The 16453-nt window shown below is 50.6% G+C and overlaps 1 protein-coding gene and 1 long non-coding RNA gene across 2 annotated transcripts; both read right to left on the bottom strand.

The window, feature by feature from the left end:
* Window positions 1–462: 462 nt before the first annotated feature.
* LOC133917959 (uncharacterized) lies at window positions 463–3622 on the bottom strand. Its single transcript, XM_062361763.1, has 5 exons — window positions 3363–3622; window positions 2684–2696; window positions 1759–2117; window positions 1116–1551; window positions 463–1032 (listed from the first exon to the last, which is right to left on the bottom strand). Exons 1-5 carry the CDS (start codon window positions 3620–3622, stop codon window positions 463–465), a joined length of 1638 nt encoding a protein of 545 aa, XP_062217747.1.
* Window positions 3623–5845: 2223 nt separating this feature from the next.
* On the bottom strand, window positions 5846–6464 carry LOC133917577 (uncharacterized). Its single transcript, XR_009909697.1, has 3 exons — window positions 6426–6464; window positions 6171–6341; window positions 5846–6043 (listed from the first exon to the last, which is right to left on the bottom strand). It is a non-coding gene; the product is annotated as an uncharacterized LOC133917577 (long non-coding RNA).
* Between the last annotated feature and the right edge of the window lie 9989 nt (window positions 6465–16453).

Genomic DNA, 16453 nt, shown 5'->3' on the forward strand with positions numbered 1-16453 from the left:
AAGGCGCTGGCCACTTGAGACCACTTCCTGAAATTTCATGCACCAAGCTACAATTGCATACCACAACATCATCCTTGAGAACAGAAGGCAAAAAAATTCAGCACATCCTCAAAATTTCAGACTACACCGAGACCATGTAGCTCAAAAATTCAGCTGACATACAGGTGGACAACAGAATATTAGTTTTGAATCTGAAATATCAGCACACGCGCTGCCATTGCAGAACTCATCTTCATAATTCAGAAATTTCAGATCAGAAACTGACATACAGCTACAATTTAAGTTTGGAACCTCATATTTCAGAACACAAACTGACATACAGCTGCAATTTAAGTTTGGAACCTCATATTTCAGAACACAAACTGACATACAAGTTCAGAACACATGTTTACATCAAAAACTGCATACAAACTGCAAATTAGTCCGAACGAAAAAACATTGTTTAAATCACAACTTCAAATTTCAGAAAGTAGAACCCGATGAGGCGCGCCTAGCAGCAATGATACTCTGACGAAGACTTTTGTAATACTCTTTTTGGTCATCGTCCATTTGCGATAAATCCATGTTCATTATCCTCATTTCCTCCTTCACCTTCTCTAGTTGCATTCGCTCCTCCTCGAGGCGAAGGCGCTGCCGCTCTACATACATCATCTCCGTGAACCTCTCAGCCCTTTCCTTCTCGAACTTTTCCTTCATACTAAATTGCCTGTCGAATACTTCCTTCATTGGTGCCGACACCGAGTTGGAAGACGTCGAACCGCGCCCTAATTCCTTGGACCGGCTCCGACCAACAGGCCTCTTAGCTCGGACCGTGCCTTCGCTACCTGTTTCTTGTGCAAGTCCCACAGGCTGTGATGGTGGCATGTTCTGAGTCGATGACGGGCTGCCATCTCCTGCTGCGCTGGAAGTCTTTTGCTTCTTCCTCGACGCCTCTGACTGCCACTTCGGATGGTGCCTCAATTCACGCCAACAAGGAAGCAACGTGAACTCTTTATGTTCAACTGCCTGGAACATTTTGCAAGCCTCAACAACCTGCACAACAAGGCAGCATATAGTACAAGACGAGTGCAAAATCATTTACAAGTAAAATGTGACGGTAGCATACAACATCGTACCGTCTCCCCCTCCGTGGTACCGCTGCGTCTACTACGCATTGCACGCGCGTAGTGGCCGCAAAACTTTTGTACCATCCCATTAATGAATGCCCACCTCCCTTGCAACGACTTCTTGTTGCGCGTGGACGGGAATTCTTTGTGCTCGTGGAAGTAAGACTCGATCCGCTGCCAAAACGCGCCCAAACTTTGGTTCGAACCTACCACCGGATCCATGCTAACGTTGAGCCAGGCAGAAACAAGTAGGAGGTCTTCCTTCATCGTGTAGCTCTGCCCACGGCCTCCACCAGCAGGTACCTCTATTTGTGTATCGTCATTCTGCACCACGGGCTCTGGGGCCTGCGAGCCAGTCAATCCTTCTTGGGTCAGTGGTACTACATCATCCCATGGAATAGCATCGTCGTCCCCTCTCAGAAAATCTGCGTACTCCATAGAATCCCTGCAGACTTTGGTATAAGCGCATGTACCAAACATGTATAGAACAAGAGCAGCATGTAGCATTCCATATTAGAGAGGGTACATAACATGTTTGAAACAAGATTCAAATAAGTTTACAGCACACAGTACTACTTTAATCGGCCTATAGTAGCCTCTAGGGAGCATAGCATCCTATAGCCTCCATGATCGATCTGACTCAATGGAGTACTCTTCGACGGACTCAGCACATAACACGGTCTCCGAGCTCCACTCGTCGGACAGTACATCGTCTTCTCCACTGCCCGGTCCAACCGATGCTTCATCAAAGCCGGGTACGCTAATGTTGTCTTCGGTGCCTGAGTGGTCGCCTTCTCTAGCTCTGATCAAAGCATCTTCGACCTGAAACACAAGCTGTTCCAAGTCCTGAGCTATGCTCTCTACCTCAAGTAGAGCCCGATTCATATCCATGGCCGCAGGGCAGCTGTCGGTTGTCAAATTGTTGACGACAACCTTCTTCAACGCTTGTGCAGCCTCCTGCACATTGTCCTGGAGCATTGACAGAAGGGCCGACAGCTCTGGAGCGTCCATCTATAATGAGACCAATCATCAACACGCATACTATCCAATATTCCAAAAGACATTCCACCCAAACCCATACTATGGAACCATCTCACCTAACCACAGGATTAACCTAACATGGCCTACCTCAATGCCTACCAATGTATGTACTTCATGTGTTGGCAACTACCACTTGTGTTGGTTCCTAATTGTGGTTCATCATTCCATTCCTACTGCAATGAAATGACAGGGTATCTAAAGAGTGCCCAAAGTTCTGTACAGTTCAACACTTCCTAATTCCAGTTCAGTTCAAGTGCACCTTACAATTCATTCCTACCAATTTAGAAAGTTTCATCTAGTCCATTAATCAAAGCCTGTAGGGAAATTCAGGATTGCAGTACCACACCCTATTTCGGTTCATCAGTTCCCTACACCAAGTCCTGCACTGAAACTAACATTGCCCTAACTACACCTTGGGTACAACCCTTAACCTCCTAAACCAGGTGCAGGACAAACTAGCATATCCCATTGCAGAGCCATGATCAGTAGGACATAGCACAAAGGGTTAACCCAAACTGAGTTCATGTATTCCATACCACACTGCCTCCACTGAAAGTTACAAAGCAGTAACTAAACATTGAGTATGAACATTCAGCTCCTAAAACAGATGAAGCACAAACAAACATATCCCATGGAAGTGCCATGATTAGCAGAAATTACCACTACAGCTTCACCCTAATTGTGTTCATCTATTCCATTAATCAATGCATGTACAGGAAGCTCACAACCATGGCAATGAACATACAAAATCAGTGCAAATTGCACACATTTCATTCAACATACTAGCTTTCTGTCTCCTTCATCTCAAAATCGTCCCACTGCCTTCTCCCTGCATCTATGCACGAGATGCAGCCCTTCGCCCCACCGTCCCCTACGCTGCAGCAATTACAACCTCCTGCACGAGCTTCACAATAAGGCCCTACGACCTCACACCGGCGAAGACCACCGTCGCCTTCATCCGGCTCAAAAGCCATGACCACAAATGCAATTCTACACCCACTCCAATGTACCATACGAGCAAATTTTCCGAACAACCCCCAACAATCGAACTTCCCGCCGTGGTCGGATGCGACGTACTACGACCTCCCCACACCCCACCCTCTCCACCCCTTCCGCCCACCGCCTCCGACCTCCGGCCCACCGCCTATGCACCTCTACCGCAACCGACACCCTCCCCACCCCGCCTTCCGGCAACAAGCAGCGAAGAGGACGTACCAGGGACCACCTGCGACCGCCGCGGAGCAAACCGAAGGGGGGGATCCAGGGATCTGGCTCGCCAGATCCGCCGCCGCCCAGTCTTCCGGACCCGGGGACGCGTCCTCTTCGGCCGCGCCGCCTGCTTCTTCGCGCTTGCGTCGCCCGCCGATGCCGCCCGCCTCCCCTCTACACTCCCCCTCCAGCTCCACTTCCTTCCCACCGCGGGAGTGCCGAGCGCCGCACAACTGCCCTCGCCCACAGTGATGCAGCCGCCGCATTCGTCCACAGTTTTGCCGACGAGTTGCCTCTCCCCGCATCGCTGTTCAACCCGAAAAGGGCTCTGCTGGAGACGGTAGCCGCACGCCAAACGGCCCGTATCCGACGTGGATGCCGCTCCCGGCCCGGATACGAGGTCCGCTGGAGTCGGCCTTAGCCAGATATTGCAACGGGCTTAAATAAACATACTACGAAACAATAAAAGTGAGTTCCCCATTATACACAATGTACTCCTTGATAACAGACAAACCGTTGATTGCTGTAACCAAGGAGATCTGTAACCAAGCAGATACTGAGAGAAATACTCATGTTATCTACAAAACCAAACATTAGCCATTTTGTAAGGACAACCACGGACATTGCACAGTCATGATTTACATTTTGAACTGTATATTACAGAAAAGAGAAGATTTAGAGGTGCAAGAATATAAATGGAAGTGTAATGGGCATGAGGTGGTTCGGGGGGACAAGATAGAATTGGAATATAGCACCCATAAAAAATTGTTCACCTGCTAATTATGTCTATTATGAATGTTATGCTGTAAAACGAAATAACTGACGGACAATACTAAAAGCAAAATATACCGGTTTCGTGGAAGTGCAGTAACAAAAAATCCGCCATTTCCATAAGCATCTCAGAGATAAACAGAACTTCTAAACATTGAAACTATTGCCGGTGTTGATACGTACTGAATATTTAGAGGACACCGAAACAAACTTGTACATCCATCCCATTTGTTACATCCCTGTAACCTGCACAAAAAGGTAAATACAAAAATAAACATAGAATAATACAAAGGCTTATCGCTGTTCTAGCCTAGAATGTATAATCCTTGTAGAAAAGCGTGTCACTAAATGCATCTAAATTGTGAAGTCCTGTTTGTACAACAGTCAAATTGAAGGGTCTTAGCCTAGCATTGAAGCTCCACAACGTCACCAACATTACAGGTCAAGTTATAATGAAAAGCACACAATTTGTGACTTTCAAAATTTTGGAAAATAGTATCATAAATCATTGGTGCTACTAAAGTGTGAAAAGCTAACCTCTTATTGGAGTTTGACTGATGATGAGTTCCCATTAGATGATCCCAGAGCTGGAGAATTGTACCTTTACAAATTGCAGATATATGAACACATAAAAAGAGGGAATGCATCAATTATATCATAATTGTAAATCCCGAGCTGGATGCACAGCATTGATCTACCAGCTTTAGTTTGTTAACTCTGAGCTACAAGAAAAATATGGAAAGATTTAGTAGAGGCAAACCAAACCCACTTGATGCAGCGATCTCAAGGCAGATGATCTCATTTTGAGTTGAATTTTTTGGTACATGTCATATGGATAATAACGGCAAGCACTAACACATGCAGAATTGCATATGCATACAATTACAGTTGTGCTCCTCACCGTTGCACTTCCTGTGCACCCATTGCTGTCTGCACGGCCTCACCACCGTGCAAACACATCATACTCCCTCACGCTCCTGAGCCTCCCCTTGCTGGTCACTCGGGTCCAACAGAACGAATAAGCAGTCGGCATTCAGAGCCAACAGAGAAGGTCCGTGGAAGATGGGTAGAAGGTCGGCATTCGAAGCCAACAAGAGAGGGGATTTGAATGTCCAGCCACTGCCAGTGGCAGCATCAGCTTTAAGACGAAGCACTCAAGGTCTCCAAACCTGGACACAGATGAATAGGGAAGGAAGAGCGGGACAATCACTACCGGAGACAGCTTCTTTGCCGAGTGCCTCAGGCACTCGGCAAAGGACGATATACACTCGGCAAAGGCTTTGCCGAGTGCTACACTCGGCAAAGGACGCTCGGTAAAAAATTTGTCGGCAAAGACCTCTTTGCCGAGTGCACTTTATCGGGCACTCGGCAAAGGCTTTGCCGAGTGCAATGCCATGACACTCGGCAAACAGGCCATCTTTGCCGAGTGCCTGTGAATCAAACACTCGGCAAACAGGACATCTTTGCCGAGTGCCTCACCTTGGCTCTCGGCAAAGCGGAGGCCTCTTTGCCGAGTGCCTTACCATGGCTCTCGGCAAAGCGGGGGCCTCTTTGCCGAGTGTCATGGCCATTGCACTCGGCAAAGTGACTGAAAACAGCCTTTTTTATTTGTTTTTGACATCCCATCCAAACAAACAGATATATATATATATATAACAAACATCACCAACATCACATATATATCATCAACAGCACATACATATCACCAACACCACATATATATCACAAACATCACATGTCTCACAATATATAACAAATAAGTTCACAAGTAATCCAAGTGCTCCATCATCTACAACCATAATTGCAAATAGAAGTACCATTAACAACTACAAGTATCATCACCAAGATGGTCAATGAAACTGATTTGGTGAATGATTCGCTGAAGCATGAGGATCGTTCGATGCCGCCGATTGATTCTGCACAAAGGAGAAGAGATTGCATGTGTGAGACAAAATAAATATATACCATACATGAATAAAATTTTCATACTCCACTAGGTTTGACCGTAAGCATGAACATACAAACTAAAACATTTATACTCACAGGAGTAGAATAGTGAGGAGGTGGAGGTGGAGGTGGAGCGAATAGCGAAGGTGGCGGAGTCACACCCGTAGCGGCGCCAATGTACTGAAGAATCTCCACCATCCTCCGCTGATCGGCCTCCATCGTCGCCTGCATTTGCTCCCGTATCCTCCTCTCTTGTTCCAGCTGGGCCTACAATATATTCACCCTAATGTTACAATAATGCAAAGGAAAGGTATGAAAAAACCAATGAACGACGAATAAACCAGAAATAACCTCGAGTGCCTCCACCCGGTGGTGTGAAGTGTCCTTCCGAAGGTTTTAAGCAAGTTATCACGTACGATGCTTGCAAACCGAAGAATCTCAGCAAGGTTTTAAGAAACTTCTTCGGAGATTCTTCGGTTTGCAAGCATCGTACGTGATAACTTGCTTAAAACCTTCTCAAATTTTTATGACAGCCTCCACATATGATATCATGATATCTTGACAAGTTTCAAGATTTTCGGACTTTGTTTGCTTTTTATACAATTTAAAAACAAATCGATCGCAAGTTCGTGGTCATGTTTCTTGACCTTGATATTCGAAATTGGTGCTATGTTCCTGGATACGGTCTCACAATATACTAAATAACATGAATATCATTTTTCCATTCATTTTTTTTCATTATTCGAATGACTAGCAGTTATAATTTGAATTATCCAAGAAAATTCAATTAATTGAAATGAATTAAAGAAATATAGAAAAAATCCGAGAAATGTGCCACATTGGAACATAGAGTACCAGGTACTGTATGAGGACCGTAGAAAAAATTTGGAGAGGCCAAAAGGGGGGAAAAAAATTAGGGTTTGCCGAGTGTTAAAAAATTACACTCGGCAAAGACCCTCTTTGCCGAGTGCCAGATGTTTGCCGAGCGCTTGCTCTCTGGAACTCGGCAAAGATACTCCTTTGCCGAGTGTCCTATTTCTGGCACTCGGCAAAGAGGGTCTTTGCCGAGTGCCAGATGTTTGCCGAGTGCTTTACCTCTGGAACTCGGCAAAGACCCTCTTTGCCGAGTGTCCGATAAAAAGCACTCGGCAAAGTATGAGACACTCGACAAAGACGCCGTCTCCGGTAGTGAATGGGTGGTGGATCTAATACTGAACGGCCTCTATATGCGACCGTGGCAGCGGCACGGCACTGTTGACGTCGCAGGGACGTTTTGCACACCAGCGCCCGCAACGAACCTGTCGTCGGAACGGGAGACAGCTGCATCGACCGCCGTGGCTGTGCATGCAGTAACATTGCCGCCACCCCAGTGTAGCCGCGACTCGCCGCAGCTGTGCCCGCCGTGGCCACGCACGCAGCAACGTTGCTCGAGGTGGCGGCCTCATTTTCGCGCATGGAGCGGCTGCCGCGATGCTCGTAGCAAGATCGACGGAGGACAAACACGAGGAGCCTGCACGCACGCCAGCGGCGGTGAGGTCGTTCCCCTCCATGCCTGTTCCCCTGTTCGAGGGGCGCGGGGCTCGCGCCTCGGCTGCGCCAGCGACACCGAGATCGGAAGCAACGCGACGCCGACATGCTCGACGATGATGGCCTGCAGCTTCCGAACGCCGAGCGACGTCCGCACGGTGATGGTAGCCAGGTGGGTGCTCTGGTAGAAGTTGACGGAGACCACTGATAGCACGGCTGGCGGCGGCGGCGAGGCCACCTACTCCCCCATCTCTTCTCTTCAGGTGCGCGCCGTCTCTGCACGACGAGGAACGTAGTGAGGGATGACCCCTGCTGCCGCTGGCGCCACACTCCAGAACCGATCTCGGCAAGGGGATACTTCACCAGGCACTCAGATCTGAAGGAGAAAGAGAGAGGGATGCAAAAGGGATGTGGAGAGGTAGCGCTAGGGGGCAGCGGAGCAGGACGGGCTCCTGCGGTGGCAAGAGAGGAGCTCTCTTCCACGTCGTAGACGAGGATGGAGCGATGGGAAGGGAGAAAGCGGACTCACGGTTTCAGTTTGTCGCGAGATTTGGGGCGGAGGGATGCGAAGGAATCGGCGTGGCCGCGTGGGAAGAGAGCGCGGTTGTGGACGGGAGGGGCTGGAGTCGGCGTCGGTGATCGAGGTCGACGTGGGTGCGCGATGGCGGAGGAGATGCGGGGGAGCGGAGAAATCGAGAGGCAGACCGCGGGGGGGGGGGGGGGGGAGCACGTGGGATGGAAACGAGGCAGACCGCGGGGGCAAAACGTGGACGAACGCACGACGAAAGAAATTTTACAAACGTTTTATCGGAGAGGACATTGAGACTCGATGCATGTAGGGCGAAAAAGGTGGCTAGAGGACCTGATAGGAGTCCCATCAAATTCTTATATAGTTTTATCTTAATTTTTCATCTTACACGACTCAAATCAACAAACAAAAGCAACAAAATAAAAAAAATAAATCACAATAAAAATCTCTAAAGAAAACTTAGCTCCTATGAATGGAATCGAACCCTACGTTCTAGTCATAAGCATAAAACTTACAATTTAAATCGGAACCACTTAATTTAGGTACCGGGTGATGAAATTCTTTAAGTTGATAGATTTAAAGGCAAGAAATGGTTTAAGATCAACTTGTATGTAATTTTTATACCTCTAGCAATAAGAAGAATAACTCCAACACAATTGAAAATTTCAGGTCGCCAATAAAAATAAAAATCAAAGAACTTGCAAACAAGCATGGGAGAAAAAAAAAAGAAACTAGAAGAAGATAAACATAAGCACAAGAGAAAACATAATCTTCATTACTTGCAGAGGAGCGCCCTACTTTTAGCAGATTACAAAGTATTTTTGCATACAAAGCTCTCACCTAACACATAGGCTAAGCACTCCTCTTTCTAACTTCTAAAACCCAAGCGCACCACTCTCAAAATGGTGGGCTCAAGATACTCTAAAAATATGGTGAAAACAATTGTGCCAAGACTATTGTAAGTAACTCTCTTAAAACTCAAACCTAGAGTTAATCCTGCATTATCTGCACATATTTTGGTCTTGACCAAAATCAAATCTATTTTACCGTTGCCTTCTAAGCACTTCTCTATAAGAGAAAGTAGGTACTCATTTTCAACCATAAGTTTCTGAACTTGCTCTTTAACTCAGCTGAGTTTGTCCTTAAAGACCATGCAGGTGGAACAGTTTGGCTGTACATCCTTAGAACACCTAACACTCTCCAATCTACACTCTAACTTCTTAATGTATTTCTATTTCATTTCAACATCCTTTGCAAGCAAAGGAAAATTTTTGTAAGCGCCTAAAAGAGTAGATTTAGACTCCTGCTCAAAGAGCTTCTTCTCAGCAGTCTCAAGCCGACTGGCAACTTGAGCATGCAAAGTCTGAAGCTCAGCAAACTCAATCGTGACAACAACACAACTCTCACACTTCTCTTACTCATCCTTAGCCCCAGACCTAAGCAACTCAAGCTCAGACAATGAACATTTTAACTTAGACTTGAGTTCCTTAACATCTCTACCCACAGTATGAACCAACCTATCTTGACTAACCAGCGCATTAGTTAATCTATCTACCTCAACAGAAAGCTGGTCATATGATGGTTGTACCTCATGCAAATCAGGCTCGAGGTCATCGTTCTCTACTGCCAGAAAGCAAATGCTGGTGAAATCCTTGTTCTTGTTCTTCTTCTTCACAAGTTACTCCTCCTTTTTCGAGCTCTCATTCTCGCTTGAGGAAGTGTCGATATCGCTGAGCGCTACCATAAAAGCTCATGAAGTTGCCTTGGGCACCTTTTTGATCATCTTATCACGGTTCTTGAAAAAGGGTTTCTTGTTCTTCTGGTACTTATCATGGTCATGATTGCGGTCTTTCTTCTTCTTGAGTTTAGGGCAGTTCGCCTTCAAATGAGTGGTGTCACCACACTCATAGCAAGCACGGGAACTACCTCTCCTCCGGTCACATCGATTGTTATAGAGGCGGGGTGAACTTCTTCATGATCAACGCCAGATCTTCATCGTCAAGTGCATCCACCTGCTCTTCTGTAATAGAGACAAGAAAGACAAAGCAAATCCACCAGGTGAAGGGTTATCACAAGAAAAACTAACTCCTGCCTGACTGCTACTACTAGATCCTGAAACCAATGCCATGTTATGAGACAAAGGGTTTCCTAGACAAGCATAGCCACCTTGGCTATTTCTGTGGACTTAAGCTTGCTGAAGAGTTCATCACAAGTCAAGGTATCATAACTGGATGACTTCTCAATGCTACAGATCTTCACTTCCCAAATGCTACGGTCAAGAGCATAGAGAAGTTTGATCACCCTCTCATGATCAGAATAAGGCAAAACCCCAGCAGATCTAAAATTTCTAACAATTTCATCAAACCTTGCAAACATAGAATCCAAAGACTCTCCGAGACCTTGCACAAACATTTGATATTCCTGATTGTAAGTGCTCTTACGCATAGCCTTGATTTGGTTAGTGCCCTCATAAAAGATACTAAGAGTGGTCCAAATCTCTCTAACAGTACGAAGGTGCTGAACCCTATCAAACTCACTACGACTCAGATTAGTGAACAATATATTTCTAGCCTTTTTGTCGGCTTCATATTGTTCAATCTAGGCTGAAAAGTACGAGCAATGGGAATTTCATAGTTGGAGTCAACAATCTCCCATATTGCACTTCCTTGGCTTAAGAGATAAGCCTCAATACGCACCTTCCAGTACGAAAAGTCATGACCCTAAAAAAATAGAATATTCCCATGTCTCTCTATTATCACCTACGGATCATAAAGCCAGTTAAGGTCAACAAATGATCAAACTCAGCCCTGATACCAATTGTAGGACCGAGAAATGTGACTAGATGAGGGTGAATAGGAGCCTCACAAAATTCTTGGATGGCCTATCCTAATCTTTCACCCAACACGCCTCAATGAAACAAGCGGAAGCAACAAAATGAGAGAAATAAGTCACAATGAAAATCTCCAAAGAAAACTTAACTCCCATGGATAGAACTGAACCCTAGGTTCCATAGAACACTATTTTAAGACTCATAGCCATAAAACTTGCAACATAAACTAGAACCACTTAAATTTAGGCACCAAGTGAAGAGATTCTCCAAGTTGATAGATCTAAGGATAAGGGATGGTTCAAGACCAACTTGTATGTGACTCTTATGCCTCTAGCAATAAGAAGAATGACTCCAACACGATTGAAAATTTTAGGTCACCAACAAAAACAAAAATCACAAAAAAACTTGCAAACAAGCAAGGGAGCCACGAGAGGGAAATTAGAAGAAGATGAACACAAGCACAAGAGAAAATATAATCTTCATTACTTGCAGAGGAACACCCTAATTTTGGCAGATTACAAAGTATTTTCGCATACAAAGCTCTCACCTAACACATAGGTTAAGCACTCCTCTCTCTCACTTCTAAAACCCTAGCACACTACTTCAAAATGGTTAGCTCAAGGAACTCACACAACCCTCCCCCTCTATTTATAAGCTTAGGGAGGTTCCTTAGCCCCGTAGTTTCCTTAGATTTTTAAAATACCCCTCTCTTCCAATACACTCCTACCTACCACCAAAGGCATTTTCGTCCAACTTTTCTTCATCCATCGAACGGTCGTGATGCCTTCATGACGTAGCTTCATCTCAATGCAAGCTTCATGATGATGCCATGTGCACTTCTAAACTTCCCACGGTTTTGAGGCCAAACCACAAAACCACATTGCACACTTCTCAATGTGTGACTCACCGCCACTTGCTTACACCTTAAGGAAGCCACCCGATATCGACGTGTGTACTCCATTTTGCGATCTCGACTGCCAGCAAGTCTCTCCCTCTCCTGATTCCTTAGGCCGCCTTGTCACTTGCATCGGTATCCCTTTCGCTTGACTTTGTCAACATGTCGTCTTCATCCACCTTCTCAAGCTTTGCTTTTTCTCCATATGTACAGCTAGGATCACCCTTGACTCCGCCATGCCTCCTTGATCATCCGGCTCCAAGCACCCCGCTTAGCCCTAATCATCCTGCCATCGACTGTTGTCGGTGTATCAGGAACCGGGGGTCCCTGAGTCCCGAGGCCAGGCCAGCCGTCCGCCACGTGTCACCATCCCGCGAGGTCCCTCCTACGGGATGAGGAAAATCTAAGTTCCGGGAGAAGGTGCTCGGGGCCACAGTCTCTGGTCCCCGAGCACCCCAGTTCCCCGATGACCCGCAGAGTCCAAGTATCAGGAAGAAAGTGCTCGGGGAGGTGCCCGCTCATCCCCGAGCACCCTAGTCCCCCGATGATCAGAAGAGTTAAGTTCCGGGAGATTGCTCGGGGACCGCGCGCAGCAGTCCCCGAGCGCACGGTTCCCTGAGGGCCAGCGTGAGAATGCTCGGGAGCGAGTGCTCGGGGCTGCGCGTGGCAGCCCCCGAGCTCCCGGTTCCCCGAAGGGTCTGTGCAAAAGTGCTCGGGAGAGAGTGCTCGGGGTTGCTCGTGGCAGCCCCCGAGCACTCGGTTCCCCGGAGGATCATGCGCGAATGCTCGGGAGAGAGTCCTCGGGGAGGTAACCAGTACCTCCGAGCACCCGGTACCCCGAAGACAAAGATAGGCATTCCCGAGAGAGAGTGCTCGGGGAGGTGAACGGTACCCCCGAGCACTCGGTTCCCCGACGACCCAGAGAGGCCCCCAAGGGGCCCACAGATGAGGTGTCCGCCCGTCAGAGGTCCAAGGCCGCATTAAATGAGCGCGCGTGGCCTGACATATCCAACTGCTCCCGCCGCGGCGTCAGTTCCTGCCACGCTTTGGCAGAGGGGCGTGGGGCTATTAATTGCACGGGTCCCGTCCCGTATCATCCGGTGTATCTTGGGATAACGTTGCCAGGATCAAGGCGTTCTGCCTGCCGCCCTGCCGTGGCAGAGGAACAAGACAGGACGGCACGCCGGGTGGCTCTGTGGCTGCTCGGTGGGCCCTCTCAACGGTGCCCGTTGCCAGGGCATCCACAGTGACAAGTGACCGGACGCGCGCCGCGTTTTTCGACCGCCCCAGTCACTTCGCCCAGAGGAAATGATGATGCCTTTCTCAGTCGTGGCGTCTTGGAACTTGTGCCCCTTCCTTCCCGTTCGGGGTATGTCGCGGCCGGCGAGTGCATAAAAGGGTCGGCGCACAGGAAGAAAAAGAGAGAGATCAACAAGCCCAAGCAGTCGACCGTGCCGCAACCAACGAAGAAGAGACCGTAAGCATCGAGCATAGAAGCACCGAGAACAAAAACCGTAGTCCCTGCCCAAGAGCAAGGGGCTTCAAGCTCTTAGTTAGACACAATATTCTTGTAACCAGCTACATCCTTGAGGGATCCCCCTCAGGATAGTTATTGCATCCATACAGGAGTAGGGTATTACGCCCCTGTGCGGCCCGAACCTGTCTAAACTCCGGTGCATTTACTTCCCTTTGCACTAGGTCGATCATCCCCCACCACCGGCCGTTGCATTTACTTCCACTTCCATTTATTTCTCCGACAAACTTATTCAGGATCATCCCCCCGGCCGAATCTCTAAAAAGGGGTCTCTCGGGATCCCTGCGACAGGAGTTAATCCTCCGACAGCTGGCGCGCCAGGTAGGGGGGAACATCCCTGAATCTGTTCGTTTGTTTTCTTCCATAGGAAAAAATAGCTGGTGGACACCGTCTCCAGCGTTCTGGCTCCACTTCCAGTGAGGAAATGCTGCCCGACGTCCAGGAGGCCCCAGTCGCTGCTGCGTTCTAGCAGCAGCGACTATCTGCACGCGCGGCTTTCCCCTCCCAAGGGGACCAGGGCGCTGGGCCCAGCAGGGCCGCCGCCGCCACCGCCGGTGCGCCGTCCGACCCCCAGCAGGTGGTCGAAACCCCGGCCGCCAGGTCCTCCTCTGGACAGCGCCGGGTGCCTCTGCGGCGTAGGCTCGCCTTCGGCGAGGCTAGCCCCGGAAGTGCGCTACTTGCGGCGCACGCTCTCCTCAGGCATCCGCCTGTCCAGGCAACGCCGAACACTCCGAAAGGCCGCTGGATCCAAGACGTCGTCGCCCTGGTCGGCACTACTCGCCACCAGGTGCTGGCCGGGAGTTCTCGCGCCACCACCCAGCGTGGCGCTGCCAGAACTGGCTCATCAACGGGCAACGTTCGCACGGGCCGGGGGGCCTCCAGGCGGAGCGCCACCCCCCTGGCCGCGTCCGAAGCCCAGGACCTCCGCTTGCACCTCAACGAGCGGAGGGGCCACGAAGATGCACGTGTCACCCTCGAGCACCAGCGGGAAACCCGGCAGGAGGCCGAGGCAGAGGATCAGGCTTCCTCTTTCCCGACCCACGATCGCCAGGAATCCCCGGCTCGCCGGCATTCGCCGCCAAGGACTGCCACCCGCGCCACGGAGTACGGCACCGGTTGCCGTGCCTTCACCACTGAGCTCCGTCGGGTCAAATGGCCCTCCAAGTTTCGCCCTGAGCTGCCGGAGAAGTACGACGGGTCCATCGACCCCGTCGAGTTCCTCCAGATCTACACTACGGCCGTCCAAGCGGCCGGGGGCAGTGAGAAGGTGATGGCAAATTATTTCCATGTTGCCTTGAGGGGCTCTGCCCGTTCTTGGCTCATGAACTTACCCCCAGGATCTATTAGCTCCTGGGATGACCTCTGCCACCAGTTTGTGGCTAATTTTCAGGGCACATTCACGCGCCCCGGTTTGGAGTGCGACCTCCACGCCATCAAGCAACTGGAGGGGGAGACGCTGCGGCGCTTTATTCAGCGCTTCAGCCAGGTCCGCAACACCATCCCGCGGATAGCCCCCCACGCTGTCATCGTTGCCTTTCGGCAGGGCGTCCGTGACGAGCGGATGCTCAAAAAGCTAGGTACGCACGAAATTGAAACCACTGCGGAGCTCTTCGCACTAGCCGATAGGTGCGCCAAGGCGGCAGAGGCCCGGGCATGGCATGCTCCGCGCCCCACCGTCGACCAGCCAAGTTCTTCCCGTTCCGACAGGCGGGAAAAGAAGAAGAGAAGAAAGCGCGAAGCCGCTCCTGTCGAACCGGCCCAGGGCCCCGCCCGTAGGCCGGCCCAAGAGCCCGACCGCGGGCAAGAACGCCGGGCGGCCACCGACAGACAGCCCTCGCCCGCAAGGGCCCCGGCCAGGGCCCCTCCTCGGGCCCCAGCCCCTGCGAGGGCCCCGGCACCAGCTAGGGCACCGGCTCCCGCAAGAGCCCCGGCACCCGGCCGGGCTCCTGCTCCAGCGAGGGCCCCCGCTCCCGCGGGGCCCGAGCCAGGCAAATGGTGCCCCATACACCAGACCAGATGGCACGATCTCACGGAGTGTCGTACGGTCAAAGGTCTCGTCGAGCAACGCCAGAGGGAGCGCGACGAGTCCCGCGGGGGAGGCGATGCTGAGGCCGCCCCCGGCAACACCGAGCTCGGCTTCTAGGAGCCTGAGCATACCGTCGCCTTCATCGACGGAGGCGCCTACACGCCTTCCTCGCGCCGTGGCATCAAGGTCATGCGGCGCGAGGTGTGCTTGGCAACCCCGCGAGTACTGTAGCAGTGGGGCGACTACCCCTGGTAGTGTCCCCCACCATCTGCAATGTCAAGGTCGGCACAGTGCTGATTGATGGGGGTGCAGGCCTCAACCTCCTATCCAAGGAGGCCTTCAAAAAGTTGCAGGTGCCCTCCCGGCGCCTAAAGCCGTCGCTTCCATTCTGCGAAATAACGCCCGGGCACTCCCTGCCTCTCGAGTAGGTCGAGCTACCCGTGACCTTCGGGAGTCGGGACAACTTCCGCACGGAGAACGTCCTCTTCGACGTCGCGGAGCTCCCCCTCCCTTACAACGCCATCCTTGGGCGCCCGGCGCTCGCCAAATTCATGATGGCCGCCCATTATGCATATCTCACGGTTAAGATGCCGGGCCCAGCAGGCTCCATCTCCGTGACTGCCGATTCCGGCGGCGCCATTTCCTGCACCGAGCAGACGTACATGGCTTTGGTCTCAGCCCAGGCCGAAGTCAAAGGCTGCACAGGGGGCCTGGGACTCTCTTCATCCAAACCCCGACTCGCCGCCAACGCCTCTGTTCCTACGAAGGAGGTCGTGGTGGGCGAAGGCGCTACCCAGGTCGTCCGGATCGGCGGTGACCTAGGCAGCAAATAGGAAAGCGCGCTCGTCACCTTGCATGGCAACTGTCCGACATGCCCGGGATCCCCAGGGAGGTGATCGAGCATCACTTGGCGGTGCGCCCGGACGCCCGCCCGGTGAAGCAGAAGGTCCGGCGCCAGGCGCCTGAGCGCCAGGAGTTCATCCAAGAGCAAGTCAGCAAGCTCCTTGACGCCGGATTTATCCGAGAGATCCTCCACCC

This window comes from Phragmites australis, chromosome 5 (assembly GCF_958298935.1).
Source record: "Phragmites australis chromosome 5, lpPhrAust1.1, whole genome shotgun sequence".
Lineage (NCBI taxonomy): Eukaryota > Viridiplantae > Streptophyta > Magnoliopsida > Poales > Poaceae > Phragmites > Phragmites australis.